Raw genomic sequence first — 22301 nt, 5'->3', positions numbered from 1 at the left:
CTGCAGATTGAAATTGAATGGGTGAAGTCCATGCCTGGCATATGATCTATGAACCATTCTTTAGTTGATAGTGTGCATTTTCCTTTCTTGATCAGAAAGGCCCAAAAGGTTTTTGAGAGGAGAGAGGTTCACCTGAATGATTTCAAAAATGGAGTTGTTGCAAGATTCTGTAGATATTCTTCAAGCTTCACAATGGGACAGAGCAGCAAGATGGTCTGAGAATGAAAAAGGGTGAAGAATTACCAGGATAGAGACTCACAGAGGAAATTTAATGGAGGTTTTAAAATTTATAGCATTGATAGACTGATTAGAGAAATGGTTTCCTCTGGATGGAAAATTAAATGCTGTGGGATCATGTCTTTATAACAAAGAGGTTAATGGTTTAGAAGTATGGATTTTCTTTAAGTCATCTGAATATGGAATGGTTTGTGCAAGAAGTGACTGATACAGAGATCTTCTACATTTTTCAGTTTGAAATGGAGTTGTGTGGACCAGTGATTTTAAATTCAAATTAAATCAGGGTCATGGGGAGGGAATAGAATAGTGGGCGAGTTTGTTACAGCAAAAAGCTAGTACTGAAATATGGGTCAAAAAATCGCTGCCTGTGTGCGTGTCCTTCAGCTGCAGAGTCTGCCACTGTGATCACTGTCCTTTGGGTCATCTCTGTTTCTCCATCTGAATGGGTGGGGGGGGGCTTTCTCCCTGTTACTGGTGCCCTGCCCCAGTCTGCTGCTCCCCTGGAGTCTGCATCCTCTTCTAATTGCTGCCCAGCACAGGTGCCATCATTCTTGGGCCCTGGGGGTCACAGTATTTAAAATAAAAGATAGTTGGCTCCTTTAATGGGCTGTTTAAATCCTGTACAGAGCTGTCACCAGTCAGACTAGACAGTAGGACCTTCTGGACGACCGCTGTGTCTCTGCTCCCTGCTCTCCCAAGGTTTACCCAGTGGCAGCCCTGCCATTAAAGCAGCTCCAGCTTCACCGACAATTTTTTTTCCCAATTACATACACCTTGGTGTGAAAATTCAATTCTTATGAGGTGTTTACATAAAAATATGAGAAGGAAAATAAATATTTATTTGCCATATGAACTCTATTCCTGTCCCCATGCCAACTTTGAGTTGACAAAAATCGGCTGCACCTCATTGGTATTACACCAGGTGGCGCTATGGCCAGCATCCTGGAACAAGCCCACTGGAATCCTGGATCAGTGACAAGCTTGCAGGAAATCAAACTTTCGACTGAAAGGGGCAGATGAGGTAAATTCTCCCTCCCTCACCCGTTGTTATATTGGCTGCAATTTAATCCAGATGATTAATTGAAGGAACAAAAAAAAAATCTGTGGCTTTATTTAAACATTGATGAAGTCTATATCTCAATGAGGACATTGTGACAGGGCAGATACAGAATAAAAGTCCTTCGACAAGGTCACATGAAAAGTACTCCTGGGATGAGTACAGAAAAGATTATGTATGAAGGAAAGCACCTTCCATGTGGTCCCATTGCACACTCTCAAGTCAGATGCAGCATTATTGTAATCCCACACCCGGCTGGCATTTTAACTGTCCCCAGGGATAGACATAATGTCCCTCAGTTTGGGCTCTTAGGAAGGAATATTAAATTATTATCAGAAACATTTTGAGAATGAATAAATATATAAACACTGTAGCCCCATTTTTGCTGAACAGGTGACTTGAAAATTCTCTCTAAGGATTTTCTTGCAGGTGTACTCATAATGACTATTTTTATTAATGTTTATTTTTATCAATGTTTATTGTCATATACTTTGTACAATGCACATATGCACCAAAATATGAGAAGTGCATCAGGGGCCAGTCAGCAAACGTCCTGTCTCACGTCAACTGGTGCTGCTGGGTCAATTATTGCTCCCTTCAGAGCTGGAAACTCCTAGATTCTGAAAGATTGAACTCCCACTTTGAGCTGATGCTCTTGGTGCATTGTCAGAGGGATATTGCTGAAGGAGGATGACACAGTTAGGGGGGAGTAGTGAGGGAGCATCACACTGATTTAAAAGCATCACTGAGGGAGTGCTTCAACATTAGACAGGCAGGATTGAGGGATTATGTCATTGTCAAAGGGTAGCACCCACTGTGCACTGTACTGCAGTATGTAAAGGACTGAGCTGCCAGGGCACAGAAATGAGGGACAGCTATCTTGTTGGAGGGACTGTACTGGGAACTCTTCACATCAGAGAGGCGGCATTGAGAGAATGCCAGGCTAGTGAATGGAAAAATATTGGTGGTCATGGTGCATGTGTGCTTGCAGCCCTGACCATTGTGATGGGTTCATAGATGATGAGCTGTGTGTGGCTTGGATAGCCAGAATTAGAGAAAATATTAGCACAGAAGGAGGTCAAACAAATGCCTGCTAGTCAACAATGAAATTTTGGTTCATTATCCTTTTCTCAGTATTTGATAAGTGGCCCAATCTATTACAAGTCTTTAAATGCTCATCCAGGAATTTTTAAATGTGGTGAATGCACACAAACTTAATCAAATCTCCCCTTAGTTGTTTTTGTTCCAAAAAAAACACTAGCAGCCTATACAGTCTCCTCATTACTTTTATTCTTGAGCCCCAAAGAACAGCTTCACGAATCTCCTTCACATGCTCTCTAGTGCAATACATACTTAGTGTCGCATCATGACCAGAACTATACAGAGTTCTCACGAATTAGCCAAACTAATTCTTCTTGCACAGTTCTACCATGATCTCCTGCTAGTTTTTCTCGTACTTAATTTTCCCCTCTCTTATGACTTTCTTAGTTACCCTCTGATGCTCTTTGGTTTCCCAATCCTCTAACTTCCCACTCCGCTTCGCTATCCTATACTTACTCCCTTTGGATTTGATATTACACTTGATTTCATTAGTTAGCCACAGCTGCCATTTGCATCTCCTAGAGCCTTTCCTCCACTTTGGAATAAATTTGTCCTGAAACCTGTGAAAAATGTCCAAAAAAACCTGCCATTTTTCCCCAGTTGTCCTCCCAGCTAGTGTATCTTTCCATTTTATTTTGGCTAGCTCCTCCCTCATAGCTGCATAATCCCCTTTATTTAACTGCAGTACAGATGCTTCCGACTTCCTTTCTTTTTCCCTTTCTAATTGCAGCTCAAAAGCAACCATACCATGGTCACTATTCCCTAATGGCTCCCCTACATCGAGGTCACTTATTAACTCTGCGTCACTGCACAGCACCAAGTCCAGAATCGACTTCCCCCTGGTAGGTTCCTCCACTAGCTGCTCCAAGAAAGTATCTCGTAGAAATTCAATAAACTCAAACTCTTGTGCTCCTGCCCCCGTCTGATTATCCCAGTCCACCTTCATGTTAAAGTCCCCCATAACTACTACTGCAAGCAAAGCACCATCGAGGCTCTGCACTGGCCGAATATTTGCTCCCATCATCGCCAAAGATTTATGTGCTACTTCAGAGTGCATTTACTTTTACAATTTTAAACTTTTATTTGCATTTTTATTCATTCTATTTGTTTCCCTTTTTCTGCTGGCTGCTTGAGGTTGCCTGTTGCTTGAATTCTGGGTTAACAGGGGTTTTACTGTACTTCTATTAACTCACCTCTCATCCTTCATTGCTCCACAGAAAATCCCCAGCTCTGTCAATCTTGCTTCATATGAAAATCCAGGCAGCAGCCGGGTAAATTTCCTGGCACCCTCTCTAAACGTCTACATCCTTCCTGTAATGAAGTGACCAGAACTGAATGCAATACTCCCAAGTATAGAAAATGAACCCTCACTCTGAATTCCCTTCTGTGCAGTGATGTTAACTAGATAGGAGTATCATCCATATTGGACCTGCGGGCTTGCAGGCCAGTGTCAGATTATGGAACACATTGCATTCTCACCTATTAAATGCAGATTGGAAAAATATTCGCACTCTGTGTCACACTATATTCTGTGTTCACCCTGACTCTTCCATACACTTCACCACTCACCCTGACCACCCTGACTTCATTTGAGTGGTTGCTGCAAGGTTTCTAAACTGAAAGCAAATGGGTTATTACACACCAAACCTCCTGCCACATATCACTGCATGATGGAAATACAAGCGGCTGTTATAACTGATACTACAGTGCCAGGCAACCGCCTGGAGTGGGTCACATCACTGCAGGAGTTGTTAAATTATATTCATAGGTTGTGTCTCATCTTTGAAGGATGTGAAACAGGATCAACATTGCACATTCTTGCTTCAAATAGCACCACCAAGAAACTGCACGCCCACAGCTCCCTCTCTCTTTTTCTAGCACTGTATGTTCGTTATGTCTCTCAACCTCGTGTACAATTCTCTTCACGTCGCTAATAGCCAAATAAACCAGACACCTGATGCACAAATTTCCATGCTATGGCATGTGACATGTTCATTTTGTGTAGGTAAATATCTATGCAACAATGGGTCCTCTGGCATGCAGTCTTTAGAATCCAGGGTGGAATGAGAAGGTCACAGCCACACAGTGGGGAATGCAGGGTGAGGATCATATGCCATTTGTGAGGATAGCAAGATCCAGGCAATGATTGAAGGGAGAACCAGAGTGAACGACAAAGATTGACGCTAATTGCACATTTGAGATGCTAGCAGCTGCTGTGAGATTTGAAGGAGAGGACAGGCAAGAAGAAAGAGTGTGGAAGAAATGGATGATAATCTGATGTTACACAGGGAATATCTCCTTCCAAAGCAGCCTCGTGGTGTTGAGATCACTTTCTTCATTTCCATGGGTTTTGAGCAGGGTGTTGAATTCTATGTGGGATCCAGAGGTACATAGAAGGTGCTTGACAGGGCAATTGAATGAAGAGTACAAAAGGTGGCTTGCTCCTTTCACTGTTGGGCATCCATGTGTTTCAGACAAAGACACCATTGTCTTTATTGATTGGCCATGGGCCAAGAATGTTTATGTCAATGAGATTGCTACTTTATTTCAAGGAGACTTTGAGAACACATGAAGTGTTTTATCTCTCCTCTTCATAATCACTTATCAGAACTTGGAATAGTGAACCTGTGTTGGGAGTCAGGAATGGAACAGTATGGCCCTTCATTGGAGCTGGTTGAGTATAGATCCTTTATACTAGGTATGTTGGCCTCAAAGAGCATGCTTATATTGGTTTGCTTTTTCTATGGAGTTGATGATACCTTTCAACTACTTTGAGACCTGCTCTTGATAGGTAGAACATAGAGAAGAACTTGGCAACTTTTAGACAGCAGTGATCCCTATAGGAGCAGGTCAGTGGCTGGGTATCCTGTGGTCTTGCCTCCTGATAATACTCTCCACATTGTATTGAAATGGATTGCAAATTAGTTATTAAACAAAATGCAAAGAATAAATAGATCTTTCTCATGTTATCAGCCTATAGTATGACTAGAGCAAAGCCACAGGGGACTGTTCTTGGGCCTGAACTGTTCGCCATCTAGGTCAATAATTTGTCTGAAGGTATTAAATATCATAGTTCCTTTGTCAAATGAGATTGTGAGTATGGAGGTGAATAGAAGTAAGCTTCAGGAGGGGCCTGCATAAATGCAGCTCTAGCAAGCAGTTTGAAACCTTTCAGGATCACGGCTCCAGGCACCATTCTAAACATTTATTTCCTCCACAATAGCACATGGATTGGAGTGTGTGTCATTTACAAACTGCATTACTGCAACAACACTTCCCAAATTAGTGAGCTGTATTCTTAAGAAAGCACACTGGAACCCAATTACTGCGGGTTCCCCTCTAGGTCATCACCAATTCCTCATATTTATTGAAAAGCATCAAAAGACTGTAGCAATTCATGAAGCACCTCTCAAGAACAATTGGGGATAGGCAATAAATGCTGGCCCTGCCAGTGATGCCTACATTCCAGTTTTTGAATGTGTTTTGCTTTAAAGAGCTCAATAGCTATCTGCAAGGTTACTAGTAGTTGGTCCTTCAGAATCGACTAGCATTTCTGTCAGGCTTGGTGGATCTACACTTGAGGATCCAAACGTGGACATGTTCTTTAGTTGAGGGGGTCTGTTATTGCTTGGGAACTGTGGTTTACAGCCTTAGATTGTTCAGATCTCTCAGTCTTAAAATTGAGCTGCTGGTATTATCGAATATTATCAGTATTATGTTTCTCAAAGAACCGATTGACACCATATAGAGGAGTTACCAGTATGCTCTTCCTGTGTTAAGAATGATAAATCATTACAGCACAGTACAGGCCCTTTGGTTGTCAATGTGGTAGCAACAAACTAAACTTTTCTTACCTTACACCCATTACCTTCCGTTTTTCCTGCATTCATGTGCATATCCAAGAGTTTTTTTTTAAATGTCTCTATTGTACCAGCCTTCACCACCACCCCTGGCAGTGCATTTCAGGCACCCACTACTCTATGTTTATAACAAAAAAATCTTCTCCTGACGTCTTGCATAAATTTTCCTCCCTTCACCTTATACAGATGTCCTCTGCCGTTTGTTAGTCTTGCCCTGGGGAAAAAGGTGCCACATCTCTACCCTATCTATGTCTCTCAGATCTTGTAGACTTCTATTGTCGCCTCTTAACTTTTGCTCCAGATAGCTCTGTTAATCTTGCCTCATAAGATTCTTTCTCCAATGCAAGCAACATCCTAGTAATTCTCCTCTGCACCCTCTCCATAGCTCCCACATCCTTTCTGTAATGAGGCAACTAGAACTGAACACAATATTCCAAGTATGGTCTAACTAGAGTTTTATAGAGCTGCAAGATTATCTAGTAACTCTTGCACTCATTCCCCTAACTAATGAAGGCCAGCATACCATAACCCTTCTTAACCACCATATCAACCTGCCTGAGATTATGTTAGCAATTCCCAAGCCAGGTGGATATCTGTGGATTTGGACTGCCAGACCCTCTACTCTTCTACACTTTTAAGAATCCTCCCATTAACCATGTTCTCAAGTTTGACCTTCCAAAATGCATCACTTTATACTTATCCAGTTTGAACTCAATCTGCCACTTTTCTGCCCAACCCTGCATCCTGTCTATATCCTAGTTAATGTTGTGAGTGTTTTTGTATAATACCTTGTGGCTATAGTACCTGCAAAGGGAGATGGTTATCAGCCATTCTGATGTAATGGCCTATTCATGAGAGATTATTCTTCTACACAAGGTTTCAGTGCAAATGGACATAGCTCATGGAAGTAACTTATGTTGGTTTGGTGGTCCTCCATTTGATCCATAGAATTCCATGCAAATTCAACTGGTGGAAGACTTTCAAGTGTCTCTACAATTAAGAAAGGTAGACATCCCAAACAGGATCATCACTGATTTCTGAAGGTCTGTTTTTGAGGACCTATTGCTGCTTGAAGAAAGCAGAACAACCACAGTTGAACCAATGCCTAACTTCTTGATTAACATTTGAATAATGTTAATGTCCATTGAATAATGGGTAGTCAGGTCACACTGACTGGAGATGGATTGGCTCTGGGCAGAGGCACATTATGTAGTAGGATATAGCTTCTGGGATTGTTGTGCGGAGATAATCTGGTTTTCTGCTCCATGCTCAGGAGTAACTGATCCCCTGATTGATAATGGAGGGCACCTTCCATTTAGGGTCATAGATGAATAAGATTCTGGCATTCTATTTCCTCTAATTAATTGGCGTAAGAATGCTTTCTATATAGGCTTTATTTTTATCAATGTTTTTATTTTATACAGGTGATGTGCTGTCTGGAGACATCAAGTCAAATGAATCAACATCAAGTGTCTCAACTTCTGGTGATTCAGAATCACATAAGAAGTCACCTGATATTCCAATCTCTAGGGTGAAATCAGACTCATTTAAGGTATTGGATGTGAATTCAACTAGTCTCAAGGCTTCTGAGACTCGTTCCTCATATCCCAAGTCAACTGATGTCAAATTAGCTGATTTCCCACCAACTGAGGACATGTCAACTAATTCTCTAACATCTGAGGTCAAGTCAGTAATTCACAAGCCACCTGAGGCCAAGTCAAAGTATTCTGAGCAGTATAAGGTGCCAGAGGTTAAGTCAGATGATCCCAAATCATCTGAGATCAATTCAATATATCACAAGTCATCTAAAGTCAGGATTGTTGATCCTGATGTGTCAGAGATCAAGTCATCTGATTCTAAACCATCTGAAATCAAGTCAGCTTGTTCGAAACCAACTGAGGCCAAGACAGCTAATCCCGAGGTGACAGTGGTCAAATCAACTGATTACAAATTATCTGAGATCAAGTCAGCTTGTTCTAAACCAACTGAGGTCAAGACAATTGATCCTAAGGTGTCAGAGGTCAAATTAGCAGAGTCCAAATCAGCTGAGATAAGGACTGCTGTATCGAAACCATCTGAGATCAAGGCAACTTACCTTGAACCATCTGAAGTCAAGACAATTGATCCTAGGCAGTCGGGGGTCATGTCAGCTGATCCTACATCAACTGAGATCAAATCAACATATCCCAAACCATGTGAGGTCAAGCCAATTGATCCTAAAATGTACGAGTTCAAGTCAGCTGATCCCAATGTACCTGAGATCAAATCAACTGGTTCTTTTATGTCTAAATTCAACTCAACAAATCTCAAACCATCCAAGGTCAAACCAGTTGATCCCAAGCAAACAGAAATCCAGTCACCTGATTCCAAACCATCTAGGATCAACTCGGTTGATCTTAAACAATTTAAAGTCAAGACAACTGATTCCAAACCATCTGAGATAGATTCAGTAGAACCTAAACAACCCAGGGACTTGGCTACTGATTCCAAGATGATTGAAGTGAAGTCAACTGATCCCAAACCATCTGAGGTCAAGTCAGCAGAAGACAAATTTTCTGAGGTCAAATCAACTACTACCAAGTTGTCTAAGGTCAAGTCACCTGCTCTTAACATGTCAGAAACCAAAGGAACTGATCCTATTCCTTCTGAGATCAAGTCTGGTGCTCCCATTGATTCTGAGATCAAGTCTGGTTCTCCAAATGATCCTGAAGTTAAGTTAGCTGTTTCTCAGAAATGTGAGGTCAATTCAGCTGCTCCCATGGTGACTGAGGTCAAGCTACCTGCACTTAATAAATCTGACACCAAAGTAACTGATCTCAACCATTCCAAGATCACATCATCTGCTCCCAAAGTATCTGAGATCAAGTCAGCTGAATTCAACATATCTGAGACTAAAGTAGCTGATCTCAAATCTTCTGAGGTCAAGTCAATTAATTCCAAGGGGCCTGAGGTTAGGTCATTTGTTCCGCAGGTGCCTGAGATTATGTTAGCAATTCCCAAACCAGGTGAGGTCACATTAGCTGTCACCAAACTAGCTGAGGTCAACTCAACTGATCCTAAAGTATCTACTGTAATATCAGCCAATCTAGAACTTTGTGATATGGTGGCACGTTTTCATAAGTCTTACGATCAATTATTAAGCAATCCTGAAATGTGTAATATGCGGTCAGCTGGTCGAAAATCATGCAATAATATGCTTTGCATGTTGGAATTGGATGAGTTGAGGATGCAGATTAAACAGCTTCGAAAGCAATTGGAGGAGACTCAGGAACAAGCAGCCCGACATCAAAGGAGCTATTTGGATTTACAAGGTAGGCATTTCTTGAAATGTATGGGAGGTGACGTCAGGCACTGTACACTCTTAGGAATGAGATGAGGTTGGTAGGAATAATCATAGTTGGTGACAAGCAGAGGACTGATGGGGAATTGTGGGCTTTGAACTTCGACATGCTATGCTGGAGGGGCTTCTCAAGGACTTCAGGGAGCTGTGCATGGGAATAGATAAGGATATGGGGTTTCTGTGGACAGTGCTGGAACTAAGGTGCCTGATATCTCTGATGTAACAACATCAACAGAACTATCAGAATGTAGTGTATAAAGGTGAGAGGTCAGAAATGGAGTCTGTCCTCACTACAAAGGATTACAATTACAATAAAATCATTACTGGGGAGCTTTTCGCACAGAAACAGCAGGAAGGTAAAGGATACGTTTCTCAATGTGGGACTGCTTGGGCCATGGGGCTAAATGTCATACTGTGTAACAGGCATCAGCAAAAATTACAGGGTTAATTTGGGTGCGTTTTAGTGGAAGCCTATAATGCACAGAGCTTTTACACTGGCAATCTTCCATACAAATCATGGTCAAAATGATTTTGCACTGTTGCATAAGGAATGTTTTTCTGATGTCAGCATCAGGACACATTTGCGTCAGAAAAAGGAGCAGGATTTGCCTTTAGGCTCCTTGTAGCTGCCCTGCCATCAATAAGACTGCAGCTGATCTCAATGCCATTTTCTCATTTTAACTCATTATCCTTTGATATCCAAAAATCTATTAATCTGTCTTGTATATATTTAATGATTAATGTTGAAAGTGGTTGAGGCAGAAACCCTCATCCCATTTCTATAGTGTTTGAACATTTACTCAAAGAGATGTGACCTGATGCTGCAAGTTAAGTTGGGTTGGAGAGCTCATTTTCAATCATCACAGACAATATAAGCCAAATAGCTTATGTTGTTGTAAGTTTCTATTGAAAAATTAGAACTGAATGACCAACCCCATATTTTAAGATTATGTGCTCTAGTTCTAGACAATTCAGCTGTTTACTGTGGTAAGTTCAGCAGGAAGTTTGTATTTCAATGATATGACTTGGCATTCTTCCAAAAGGTTGTATGTTTAATCACTCCTCAAAAGATAGAACCATAGAACACTACAGCACAGAAAACAGGCCATTTGGCCCTTCTAGTCCGTGCCAAAATATCATTCTGGTAGTCCCATCGATCTGTACCTAGACCATAACCCTCCAGACCTCTCCCATCCATGTATCTATCCAATTTATTCTTAAAATTTAAGAGTGAGCCTGCATTTGCCACATCAGATGGCAGCTCGTTTCACACTCTCACCACTTTCTGAATGAATTTCCCTCTAAACGTACATTTGAATACCAAATCTTTTCATTATCTCATCATTTAAAAAATATTTTTTTCCAACCAAAATGGATCACATTCTGAGCAAAATGGAAGACATTTCATGTGCCATGACCCCACCCAGTTAATTTTAAAACCTCTGCGTTTCCTTGAAACTTTCTGCATCTTCTGTACAACTCAAATAAAGATAGGAAATGCTGAAAATGTATAGCAGGTCAGGCAGCATCTGTGGGTAGAGAATAGAATTAATGTTTCATGTTGATGACCTCCCATCTTGCACTACCACCAAACTTAATATCCTCAAAAGCTTTTTTGGAACAATGCAAAATGAGTCTTACCCTTGTATCAGCCTCAGGAATGTTTAATGGGAAGGTAATGTTTAATGGAGCTTCGCTTTGTATTAATCCCTAGTGCAAATCTCTTTTTCCAAACACTGCAGGTTTGCTGGAAGAACAGCGAATGGTCAATGTGCAACAAACTGAAAACTTTGCCAAACAGATCCAGCGGCTTCAAGGTGAGTGACAGATCCTGGAATTGATCTGTGCTATAGAGAACTGACATACAATTGATTGAGGCTCTGGTTAAAGAAATAGGAAGTGGAGAGGTGTAAGTGGAGATCATGGGTACAGTGTATGTGGAAAGAGAACACCAGAGGTGTAGGTTGTAGGTAAGTGTATGTGGAAGAAGGACACTAGGGATGTGGGTAACAGATGAATGTTTGTGGGAAGAGAGCACCAAAGGTGAGTTTAATTATATACTGTGTGGGTGAGTTAACATCTGTGATGTTAGGTATGGTATTGATTTCCTTGCCACAAAAAGATATATTTGCCATGGGCAGAATGTGGAAATGATTCACCGGACTGGTCCCAGGAAAGTTTGAGGATTTCAAAGCAAGAAATCCCCACAAAATGAGGTATGGGCTATTTGGAGGTGAGGTAAGGAGTAAGTTCTTAACTCAGCACGTAGTGATTTTTGGAATCCTTTACTGCACAGAGCTGTAGAAGCTAAAACATTGAGTTCCAAAACAGTTTTTTTTAAATTTATTTTTATTTTTCACACTATGAACAATATTAATCAAAATACACACAAACATTTCCCTCTTGAATATACACAGTGTCATTTTCTCCCCTTTTATCCCCTTCCCTTCTCCCTCCTTCCCACCCCCCCCTCCAAACCCATTAAACGTTCAACATATACAATACAATAAACCCATTAAACAATGTCATCACACAATGAAAATAAACAAGAAAATTGTGTTATCTACTTTTACATACTGGGTCAGTTCATTTCGTCTTCTTCTCATTCTATCATTTTAGGGGGTGGAGGTTGCGGTAGGCCCTCTCTTTTGTGTTCCATGTACGGTTCCCAAATTTGTTCAAATAATGTGACTTTATTTTTTAAATTATATGTTATTTTTTCCAATGGAATACATTTATTCATTTCCATGTACCATTGCTGTATTCTCAGGCTCTCTTCTGATTTCCAAGTTGACATTAAACATTTTTTTGCAACAGCTAAGGCTATCATAATAGATCTTTTTAGCGCTTCATCCAGTTTAAGGCCTAATTCTTCTTATATTACTTAGAAGAAAGATCTCTGGATTTTTTGGTATGTTGCTTTTTGTGATTTTATTTAATATCTGATTTAGATCGTCCCAAAATTTTTTCACTTTCTCACATGTCCAAATTGCATGTACTGTTGTTCCCGTTTCCTTCTTACAGCGAAAACATCTATCTGATAATGTTGGATCCCATTTATTTAACTTTTGGGCGTGATATATAGCCTGTGTAACCAATTATATTGTATCATGCGTAACCTCGTATCTATTATATTTCTCATAGTTCCGGAGCATAACTTTTCCCATTTTCATTTTTTATCTTTGTTTAGATCTTTTTCCCACTTTTGTTTGGGTTTATAGCTTATTTCATCATTTTCTTTCTCTTGCAGCTTGATGTACATGTTTGTTATAAATCTTTTAATTATCATTGTGTCTGTAATCACATATTCAAAGCTGCTTCTTTCTGGTAACCTCAGCCTGCTTCCCATTTTGTCCTTGAAGTAGGTTTTCAGTTGGTGGTATGCAAACATTGTACCATGAGTTATTCCATATTTGTACTTCATCTGTTCAAATGAGAATAAATTATTTCCCAAAAAACAATTTTCTATTCTTTTAATTCCTTTTCTCTCCCATTCTCTAAAGGAAAGGTTATCTATTGTGAAAGGGATTAGTTGATCTTGCGTCAATAATAATTTTGGAAGTTGGTAATTTGTTTTTTTTTTCTTTTCTATGTGAATCTTCTTCCAAATGTTGAGTGAATGGTGCAGTACTGGTGAACTTCTATATTGCACCAGTTTTTCATCCCACTTATAAAGTATTTGTTCTAGTACCTTATCCCCTATTCTATCTAGCTCTATCTTGGTCCAATCTGGTTTTTCCCTTGTTTGATAAAAATTTGATAGATATCTTAATTGTGCTGCTCTGTAATAATTTCTAAAATTTGGTAGCTGCAAACCACCTTGTTGTACCATTCTGTTAATTTAACTAGCGCTATCCTCGGTTTCCCCTCTTTCCATAAGAATTTCCTTATTATTCTCTTTAGTTCATTGAAGAATTTCTCTGTTAAGAGAATTGGTAACGATTGAAATAGGTATTGTATCCTTGGGAAAATATTCATTTTAATGCAATTTACCCTTCCTATCAGTGTTAGTGGTAAATCTTTCCAATGTTCTAAGTCATCTTGTAATTTCTTCATTAATGGCTGATAATTTAATTTGTATAGATGGCCTAAATTATTATCTAATCTAATACCTAGATATCGGATTGCTTGTGTTTTCCATTGATTCTTTTCTAAACTCTGTGTAATCTGCATTATTCATTGGCATTGCTTCACTTTTATTTGCATTGATCTTGTACCCCGAAACTTCTCCATATTCCTTCAATTTCTTATGTAATTCTTTTATTGATAATTCTGATTTTGTTAAGTATACTATGATGTAATCAGCAAATAAACTGATTTTATATTCCTTCTCTTTTATTTTTATCCCTTTTATTTTATTTTCTGTTCTTATCAGTTCTGCCAATGGTTCTATTGCTAAAGCAAACAGTGAGGGAGATAGTGGACATCCCTGCCTAGTTGACCTGCTTAATGTAAATTGGTTCGATATATATCCATTTACTGTCACCTTCGCCATTGGTCCCTTATATAATGCTTTAATCCAATTAATATATTTCTCTGGTAGGTTGAACCTCTGTAATACTTTGAATAAATAATTTCATTCCACCCTGTCAAAGGCTTTCTCTGCGTCTAAAGCAACAGCAACTGTTGGTATCTTATTTCCTGTACTGCGTGGATTAAGTTAATGAACTTACAGTCATTGTCGTTGTTCGTCTTTTCTTAATAAATCCAATTTGATCTAGTTTTACTATTTTTGGTATACAGTCGGCCAATCTGTTTGCTAATAGTTTTGCTATTATCTTATAATCTGAGTTAAGTAGAGATATTGGTCTATACGATGCTGGTGTTAGTGGATCTTTCCCCGTCTTTGGTGTTACTGTAATTATTGCTGTTTTACATGAATCTGGCAAGTTTTGTGTTTCTTCTATCTTGTTCATTACTTCCAGGAGAGGAGGAATTAATAACTCTTTAAATGTTTTATAGAATTCTATTGGGAGTCTGTCCTCTCCAGGCGTTTTATTGTTCGGTAGCTTTTTTAATATATCCTGTATTTCCTCTATTTCAAATGGTTTTATCAATTTGTTTTGTTCCTCCTTGCAGTTTTGGTAGTTCAATTTTAGCTAAAAACTCATCTATTTTGTCTTCTTTCCCTTCATTCTCAGTTCAGTATAATTGCTCATAGAATTCCTTAAAGTTTTCATTGATCTCTGTTGGGTTATATGTAATTTGTTTGTCCTTTTTCCTTGATGCCAATACCGTTCTTTTAGCTTGTTCTGTTTTAAGCTGCCAGGCTAGTATTTTGTGCATTTTTTCTCCTAGTTCATAATACCTCTGCTTTATTTTCATTATGTACTTCTCCACCTTATATGTTTGTAGTGTTTCATATTTTATTTTTTTGTCTGCCATTTCTCTTCCTTTTGTTGTATCTTCCCTTGTTGCTAGTTCTTTTTCTGTACTTACTATTTCCCTTTCCAGCTGTTCTATTTCCCGATTGTTGTCCTTTTTCATCTTAGTTACATAACTTATTATCTGCCCTCTGATGAAGGCTTTCATTGCATCCCATAATATAAATTTGTCTTTCACTGATTCCGTATTTATTTTAAAGTACATTTTAAATTTGGCGCTCAATAAATTCTCTAAATTCCTGTCTTTTAAGTAGCATGGAGTTTAATCTCCATCTATACGTTCTTGGTGGGATGTCCTCCAGTTCTATTGCTAATAACAGGGGTGAGTGATCAGATAACAATCTAGCTTCATATTCCGTTTTCCTAACTCTCCCTTGGATATGGGCTGACAAAAGGAACAGGTCAATCCTTGAGTATGTTTTATGTCTACTTGAATAATATGAGTATTCCTTCTCCTTTGGGTGTTGGTCTCCTCCATATATCCAAAAGTTGCATTTCCTGCATTGATTTAACCATAAATTTGGTTACTTTGTTCTTTTTGCTAGTTTTTTGTCCAGTTTTATCCATCTTTGAATCCAAATTAAGGTTAAAGTCCCCTCCTAACAATATATTCCCCTGCATATCTACAATCTTCAAAAAAATATCTTGCATAAACTTTTGATCGTCTTCATTAGGTGCATATATATTGACCAAATTCCAGAGTCCTGAATATATCTGACACTTTATCATTACATATCTCCCTGCTGGATCTATTATTTCCTCCTCTATTTTGATTAATATAGCTACACCTCTGGCTTTTGAATTATATGATGCTGCCGTTACGTGTCCTACCCAATCTCTCCTTAACTTATTGTGTTCCACTTCAGTTAGATGCGTTTCTTGCACGAATGCTATATCTATTTTTTTCTTTTTTCAGTAGCCTCTTCCTTTTGATTTGGTTATGTATTCCGTTAATATTTATAGTCATATAGTTCAACATGGCCATCTCATACTCTGTTTACATCTCATTTCCGCTTCCTCACCACCACCTTTCCCCTTTTCCCCATTTTCATTTCTCAGCTTTCCTTTATTGAACTCAATGTATGACAACACTTCTAAAACATAAAATACTTCACCCACTCCCACATCTAAAATTCCCTTAACCCCAAGTGTCCCCCCACTCTCTGAGTCACCCCTTGTCCACAACTCCCCTCTCCATTCGGATTGCGAACCCATTCGCAAGTGTCAACTGACTTCGCAGTGACTGTTATTCTCTCCCACCCAACCCCCTCCAGAAAAAACTTCTATCTTCACATTAAAACAGAGCTCCCCTTCTTTTCTCTTTTTCTTTTTTTTTACCCCCTCCTCTTTTTTTTTAATCCCCCCCCTTCTCCTTTATTTCCCTTTTCTTCCCTCATTTAGTTCTTACTTGTACATTATTTTTACATCTTTATATGTAGTTTGTCATTGTTCTTGTTACATCTCTTCATCTCACTTTCTGTCCTGCAGGCGTTCTGGAAATTCTCGTGCATTCTCCGGATCTGAGAACAGTCCGTTTTGCTCCCCCAGGATAACTATTTTAAGCACCGTTGGATATCTTAACATAAATTTATAGCCTTTTTTCCATAAGATCGATTTTGCTGTGTTAAACTCCTTCCTCTTCTTTAGGAGTTCAAAACTTATGTCTGGGTAGAAAAATTTTTTTGACCTTTGTACTCCAGTGGTTTTTTGTCTTCTCTAATTTTATTCGTTGCCTTCTCCAATATATTTTCTCTTGTTGTGTATCTCAGAAATTTTACTAAAACGGATCTTGGTTTTTGTTGTGACTGTGGTTTCGGGGCTAATGTTCTGTGTGCCCTTTCTATTTCCATTCCTTCCTGCATTTCTGCATTTCCAAGACTTTTGGGATCCACTCTTTTATAAATTCTTTCATATCTTTGCCTTCTTCATCATCCTTTAGGCCCACTATCTTTATATTGTTTCTCCTATTATAGTTTTCCATTATATCAATCTTCTGAGCTAACAACTCTTGTGTTTCTTTAACTTCTTTGTCACTTTCTTCCAATTTTCTTTTTAAGTCGTTCACTTCCATTTCTACTGCCATTACACATTCTTACACATTTTCTAATCCTTTCCCTACATCTGTTATGACCAGCCCTATTTTACTCACTTTTTCTTCTGTACTTTTCATTCTTTTAATGCTTTCATTTGTTCTTGAAAATTTTTTTAACTCTATGTACTGTCCATTCATTTTACCTTCTATTCCTCTGTGCAGAGCTTGGTGTTCTTCTTCTTCTTCTGTGTCTGCTCTTGGGTTTGTGTCTTCTTGTATCTGTATCTCTTCTGACTTTCTTGTTGAGCTGCTTGCCTCAGTTTGTTGGGTTTTTTTTTTCATGGCTTCTTAATGTTGGTCCTCTTCTTCTGGGCTAGTTATCTGTTGGGCCTCCTGCTTCTGTTTTTCTTTCTCATCCCTCCCTTTCCCATTGCTTTTCTTTTCTTCCAGCTGGGAGCCCTTCTGTCAGGCATCTCTCAGCTGTTTGTGCTGTGTAGGTTCACTCCATACCTGGTCCCCCCTCCCGTCGGTGTTCTCCTATTCCTTGATGTGCATCGTGCATGCACAGTTGTGCACCTCTGTTTGGCTCAGTGAGCCATTTTTGCGGTCGGGAGGTCGCTACCCTGCAGGATCTCCACTAACCTTGGGGAGTGGGCTCCTCTGTCCACGGCGGATTCCTGCTTCTTCATGCAGGTAAGGCCTTCTCCTCTCTCTTCCGGCGTCTTTCCTTTTTTTCCAATTGTTTTTGGTTTTTCTTTCTTAGGTGCCATTTTCTTTCTTTTCTCCACACCTTTATCTTTTATTTGTTGTGTTTTGTGTATCTGGGGCTTTGCTTTTCCTTTGCTTTTGTTCTTCTTTTCCAGAGAGGGCTGGTATTCTCCTACCGGCCACTACTCCATCACGTGACTCCTAGTTCCAAAACAGGTTGAGGGAGTCCTGAACATTAAGTGGATCTAGGGTTGTGGGGATAGTGCAGGAAAATGGTGGTGGGGAAGTTCAGCCATGACCTTGATGACTGATGGAGTTGGCTGAAGGCCCAAAAAAGAACATAGGAAATAGGAGCAGGTGTAGGACACCCAGCCCATTGAGCCTGCTCCATGATTCAATAAGATCAAGACTGATCTGATGATAGGCTCATCTCCAGCCACTTGTCTTTTCCACATATCCCTTAATTCCCGAATCCACAAAAATCTATCCAATGTGTTCCTAAATATGCTTACTGAGGTACCCTCTACTGCTTCCATAGGCAGAGAATTCCACAGATTCACCCCTCTCTGGAAAAAACAGTTCCTTCTCATCTTGGTCCTAAATCTACTATTCTGAATCTTGAGGCTATGTCCCTAGTTATTGTCTAACCTACAAGTGTAAAAAAAACTTACCTACCCCTATCTTATCTATTCCTTTCATAATTTTGTACATTTCTATTAGATCCTCTCTCATTCTTCCAATTTCTAGTCCCAGATGATTCAATTTCTCCTCAAAAAATAACCCTATCATCTCTGGAATCAATCTAGTGAACCTCCTATGCACTGCTTCCAAGGCCAGTGTATTCTTCCTTAAGTAAGGAGACCAGAACTGCGCACAGTATTACCAATGTGGCTTCACTAGTACCCTGTTCAGCTCCAGCATAACCTCCCTGCTCCTAAACTCAATCCCTCTCGCAATGAAGCCAAACATTCATTTGCCTTCCTAATAGCCTGCTGAACCTGCAAACTAACCTTTTGCGATTCATATCCTTTGCACAATTTGCTTGCCACTTAATTTTGTGTCATCAGCAAATTTAGAGACACTACATACAGTCCCCTCTTTCAGATCATTATTGTGAATAGTTGTGGACCCAGTAATGACCCTACGGCAAACTTCTCACCACTGATTGCCAACTGATAAAACACCCATGTATCCCAACTCTCTGCTTTCTATTGTTTAACCAATCCTCTATCCATGCTAATACACCACCCCCAACTCTTTGTATCCTAATGTACATCTTTTATGTGGCACCTTATTGAAAGCCTTCTTGAAATCCATCAATAATGTCCACCTGTTCCTCTCCATCTACTGGACTTGATATATCCTTGAAGAATTCTAGTAAGTTTGTCAAACAAGTACTGCTTTTGCTGAATCCATGCTACGTCTGCCTGATGGTTCCAAGTATTTCCTGATACCTCCCTATTTCTTCTTCAATGATTACATAAAGCATTTTCCAAACTAGAGAAGTTAAACTAACTGGCCACCTGTCTTTTTCCCACATCCTTTTCAGAACAACGGCATGATATTCACCATCTTCCAATCTGCTGGGAGTTGCCCAGAGAATTTTGGAAAAATTAAAAAAAATGTGCCACAGCTTCTCCTTTTCTTGTGTTTCTTAATTAGTTTTGACTGCAGCATGCTCCTTCTCCGAAGAGTTTAAACTCCATTGGACAGAATTTGCCCACCATTTGGAAGAGATTGGCTTAAATGCTCAAAATCAATGCTATTTTATTTAACCAAAGCAGCAGACTCAAAGAGAAAACTTGTTGACATGTTTATTCCATTCAGTACAACTCCGGTCTGTTCAGGAGGAGATTGACAGCTTGGAGGAAGAGAAGGAGAGCGAGCTGATGGAGGCACACGAGGAACTTCACTGTGCACAGGAGGAGATTGTGAACCTTCGTCAGGCAGCAGAGGAGGCAGCAGGAGAGCGGGAGAATGAGATTGCAACTTTGCAGGAGGAGCTGTGTCGTATTCGGGCAGAACTGGAGCACTTACAGCGGACAACAGTAGAATATGAATTGGAGATCACCACATTACGAGCAGAGATACAGATGAAAAGTGACAGTCAGCAAAAGAAAAACTCCGAAGAGGTCACTCAACTCCAGGGTAGGATCAAGTTGAAGGATGATATGGGTTCCATTCAGGGGCAATTAAGTGGAGAGGGGGTCTCTATGTAGAAAAACATGGTGGTTAGGTGTATTGGTAAGTGGCACCTGTGGGATTGTTGGTATTCATGTGGTACTAGATGCCTAATTTCATGTAAGGTCAGTTACTGGCATAAAAAAAGGTCCACATTACTTCAGGATGAGTTTAGATGGTAGACCATGGGTGAGAATCTTAGCGCTATTCTCCAAGCCATATGCACAAAGGAGAAAGGAGAGATGTTACAAAGATTGATTTCACTCTTGACTGTACCACTAGTTCTGGGGCTAATGGAAACCATTGAACTATAGAAAATAAATTAGTGGAAGCAAGGGAATAACATAAAAAGACTTGAGGAGAAAAACTGGAGAAATGGAAAAGTAAAATTAAACATTGGGAAATATTAAAGTAAGAAGAATGAAGGAAGGCAATAAGAATGTAATGACACAAAGGCAGTGCAGGAAGAGTGAGACTAATACAATAGATATTAGTCCATAAAAGTCAAAAATCTGATACTGGCCTGTGGGCCAAATAGCCTCCCTTTTGAACTGTATCATTTTAACACCACAAATAAGATGTGAAAGCAAAATGAACACGTGAAGATATGATGGGCTCTATTGACCAAACTGTGATTCAAAGAAAATTACCAGCGCTTGACTGCTTACAGGTAAGTAAATCTCAGATTTGATTCATTTCCAGCATTATTCTTGGATGAGCTGAGTGATAGAAACCAGCGGATTTGCCAATACCAAGCTCGACGCAGAGAGTCTGCACACGACACCAACCAGCATCAGTGTCCCCATTTAAATATTTATTTTACATTATTATGTTTAAATCATTGGAACTTAGTCTTTTTGTTTTTATTTCCTATATTTCAGATTATTGACAAAATATTACAAACTTTGACAGAAGGAGATTACAACTCACTTGTCTCTAGTCAGGAGCTGCCAGGATTTCCAAGCGATGTCTCAGCAGTAAGCTAGCTGAAGCCAGATCACAGCTGAGACCTTGCTTTGCCTTTCTGACTGATTCTATAATCCGGAGGTCTAGGTCAATTGGACCCAGGTGTCTGTACCACTTTAATACTAATATAGAGACAGGATGGAATGGTGGGCAATGGAATGCTCAGGAAAAGTCCATAAGAGCACACTGCATTGAGACAATCCAGCTAATACATTGTGAGAGGAAAATATTTTGGCAGTATGTTAATATGAGTGGGAGAAAGGGATCGAAATGATACAGGTCAAAATCAATGCACAGGTTAAAAGCATCTTATTATTGTAGTGGCATCCAAAACCAGTTTGCAGAAAGAAAGTGAAAGGAATCCTGTGCAAATAGAAAGATAAGTAAGAATAATAAAATTATTTTTCCTTGAAATTTTCAATTGTCCATAGCCAGTAGGCAGAAAGTGAATTAGTGAAGGAATGACAATGAAGTTCCTAAATTTTGCAAAGGTTTGCTCTCTTTAGCAATGTGTTAATGAACCCACAAGGGCCGAAGCAGTATTAGATTTAGTTATAAGTAATAAAATGGATCTTGTAGATGAACTTGATTAAGACAGTGACCACAGTACAAAGTTTAAAATCCAACTGGAAAGGGATTTTTTTTGTACAAAATCTAGAAAACTAGATTATTTTTTGGCAGACTTTAGAAGTACAAGGATAATTTGGTGTGCTAAAAGGTGGAAAGGAATATTAAATCCAACAAAATGTAGAGCAATAATTTAAGGAAGAAAAGAACAGCTCTAGGTACAAGTCTTAAGGCATCTCCTGAAATTTGCATTTCATCCAATTTCAAATCTAACAGTCTAAGTCATGAATATACTCAACCACTAAGAGTCCACATCTCTCTAGGGCAGAGAATTCTAAAAGATTCACAAGTCTCATCTCATCCCTTTATCCTGAGACAGTCTTTCTGCTCTCTCTGGCCAGAGGAAACATATAATCAACATCCACTCTATCAAAACCAGAACTTTGTTATATTTCAATGAGATTGCCTCTCATTTTTCTGAACTCTACTCTTCTATGGACCCTTCCACTTTTCACATAGGCGAGGGAGTCAGGGGTGGCATCTGCTATCCCAAATTCGGACAAAGCAAAAAAAAAAATCAGACAGAGAAAGCAAAAATATAAACAAATTAACAATGACTGCGGCCTCGCTCCTCCACATCCTGGCCTTGGCCATCTTCACACCTGGGACGCTGCACATCTCACCTCCTACCTGGGGTCCAGACACTGGCCACAGCCTCCTCCAGGAACTGGCTTGTTGCTGGGGCAATGACACTCAGCATCAGTGTTCAGTCCCTGTGACGAGCATCATACACTAGGGCTGGACATCACGTGACAGGACTGTCGCAGCCTGGATGCAGGACTGCTGCTGACGGATGGAATGACTGGCT

The 22301-nt window shown here is 39.6% G+C and overlaps 1 protein-coding gene across 10 annotated transcripts in view; it reads left to right on the top strand.

The window, feature by feature from the left end:
• The window catches only part of LOC138748241 (neurofilament heavy polypeptide-like), a 72374-nt gene that overhangs the window by 33111 nt on the left and 16962 nt on the right, over positions 1-22301 (top strand). For 9 of the 10 annotated variants that reach the window (XR_011347898.1, XM_069908063.1, XM_069908066.1 and 6 more), the window contains 3 exons: positions 7680-9566; positions 11338-11412; positions 19547-19867. Coding sequence is in view for 9 of the 10 variants with exons in the window: in XM_069908063.1 (XP_069764164.1) it covers positions 7680-9566; positions 11338-11412; positions 19547-19867 (2283 nt within the window). In the remaining variant the exon portion in view is untranslated. The remainder of the gene's footprint in view (positions 1-7679; positions 9567-11337; positions 11413-19546; positions 19868-22301) is intronic. The other variant, XM_069908067.1, reaches the window with a different exon arrangement.

The sequence above is a fragment of the Narcine bancroftii genome, chromosome 13 (genome assembly GCF_036971445.1).
Source record: "Narcine bancroftii isolate sNarBan1 chromosome 13, sNarBan1.hap1, whole genome shotgun sequence".
Classification (NCBI taxonomy): Eukaryota; Metazoa; Chordata; class Chondrichthyes; order Torpediniformes; family Narcinidae; genus Narcine; species Narcine bancroftii.
The sequence above is the reverse complement of the archived record's forward strand: the minus strand, read 5'-3'. Positions and strand labels throughout refer to the sequence as shown.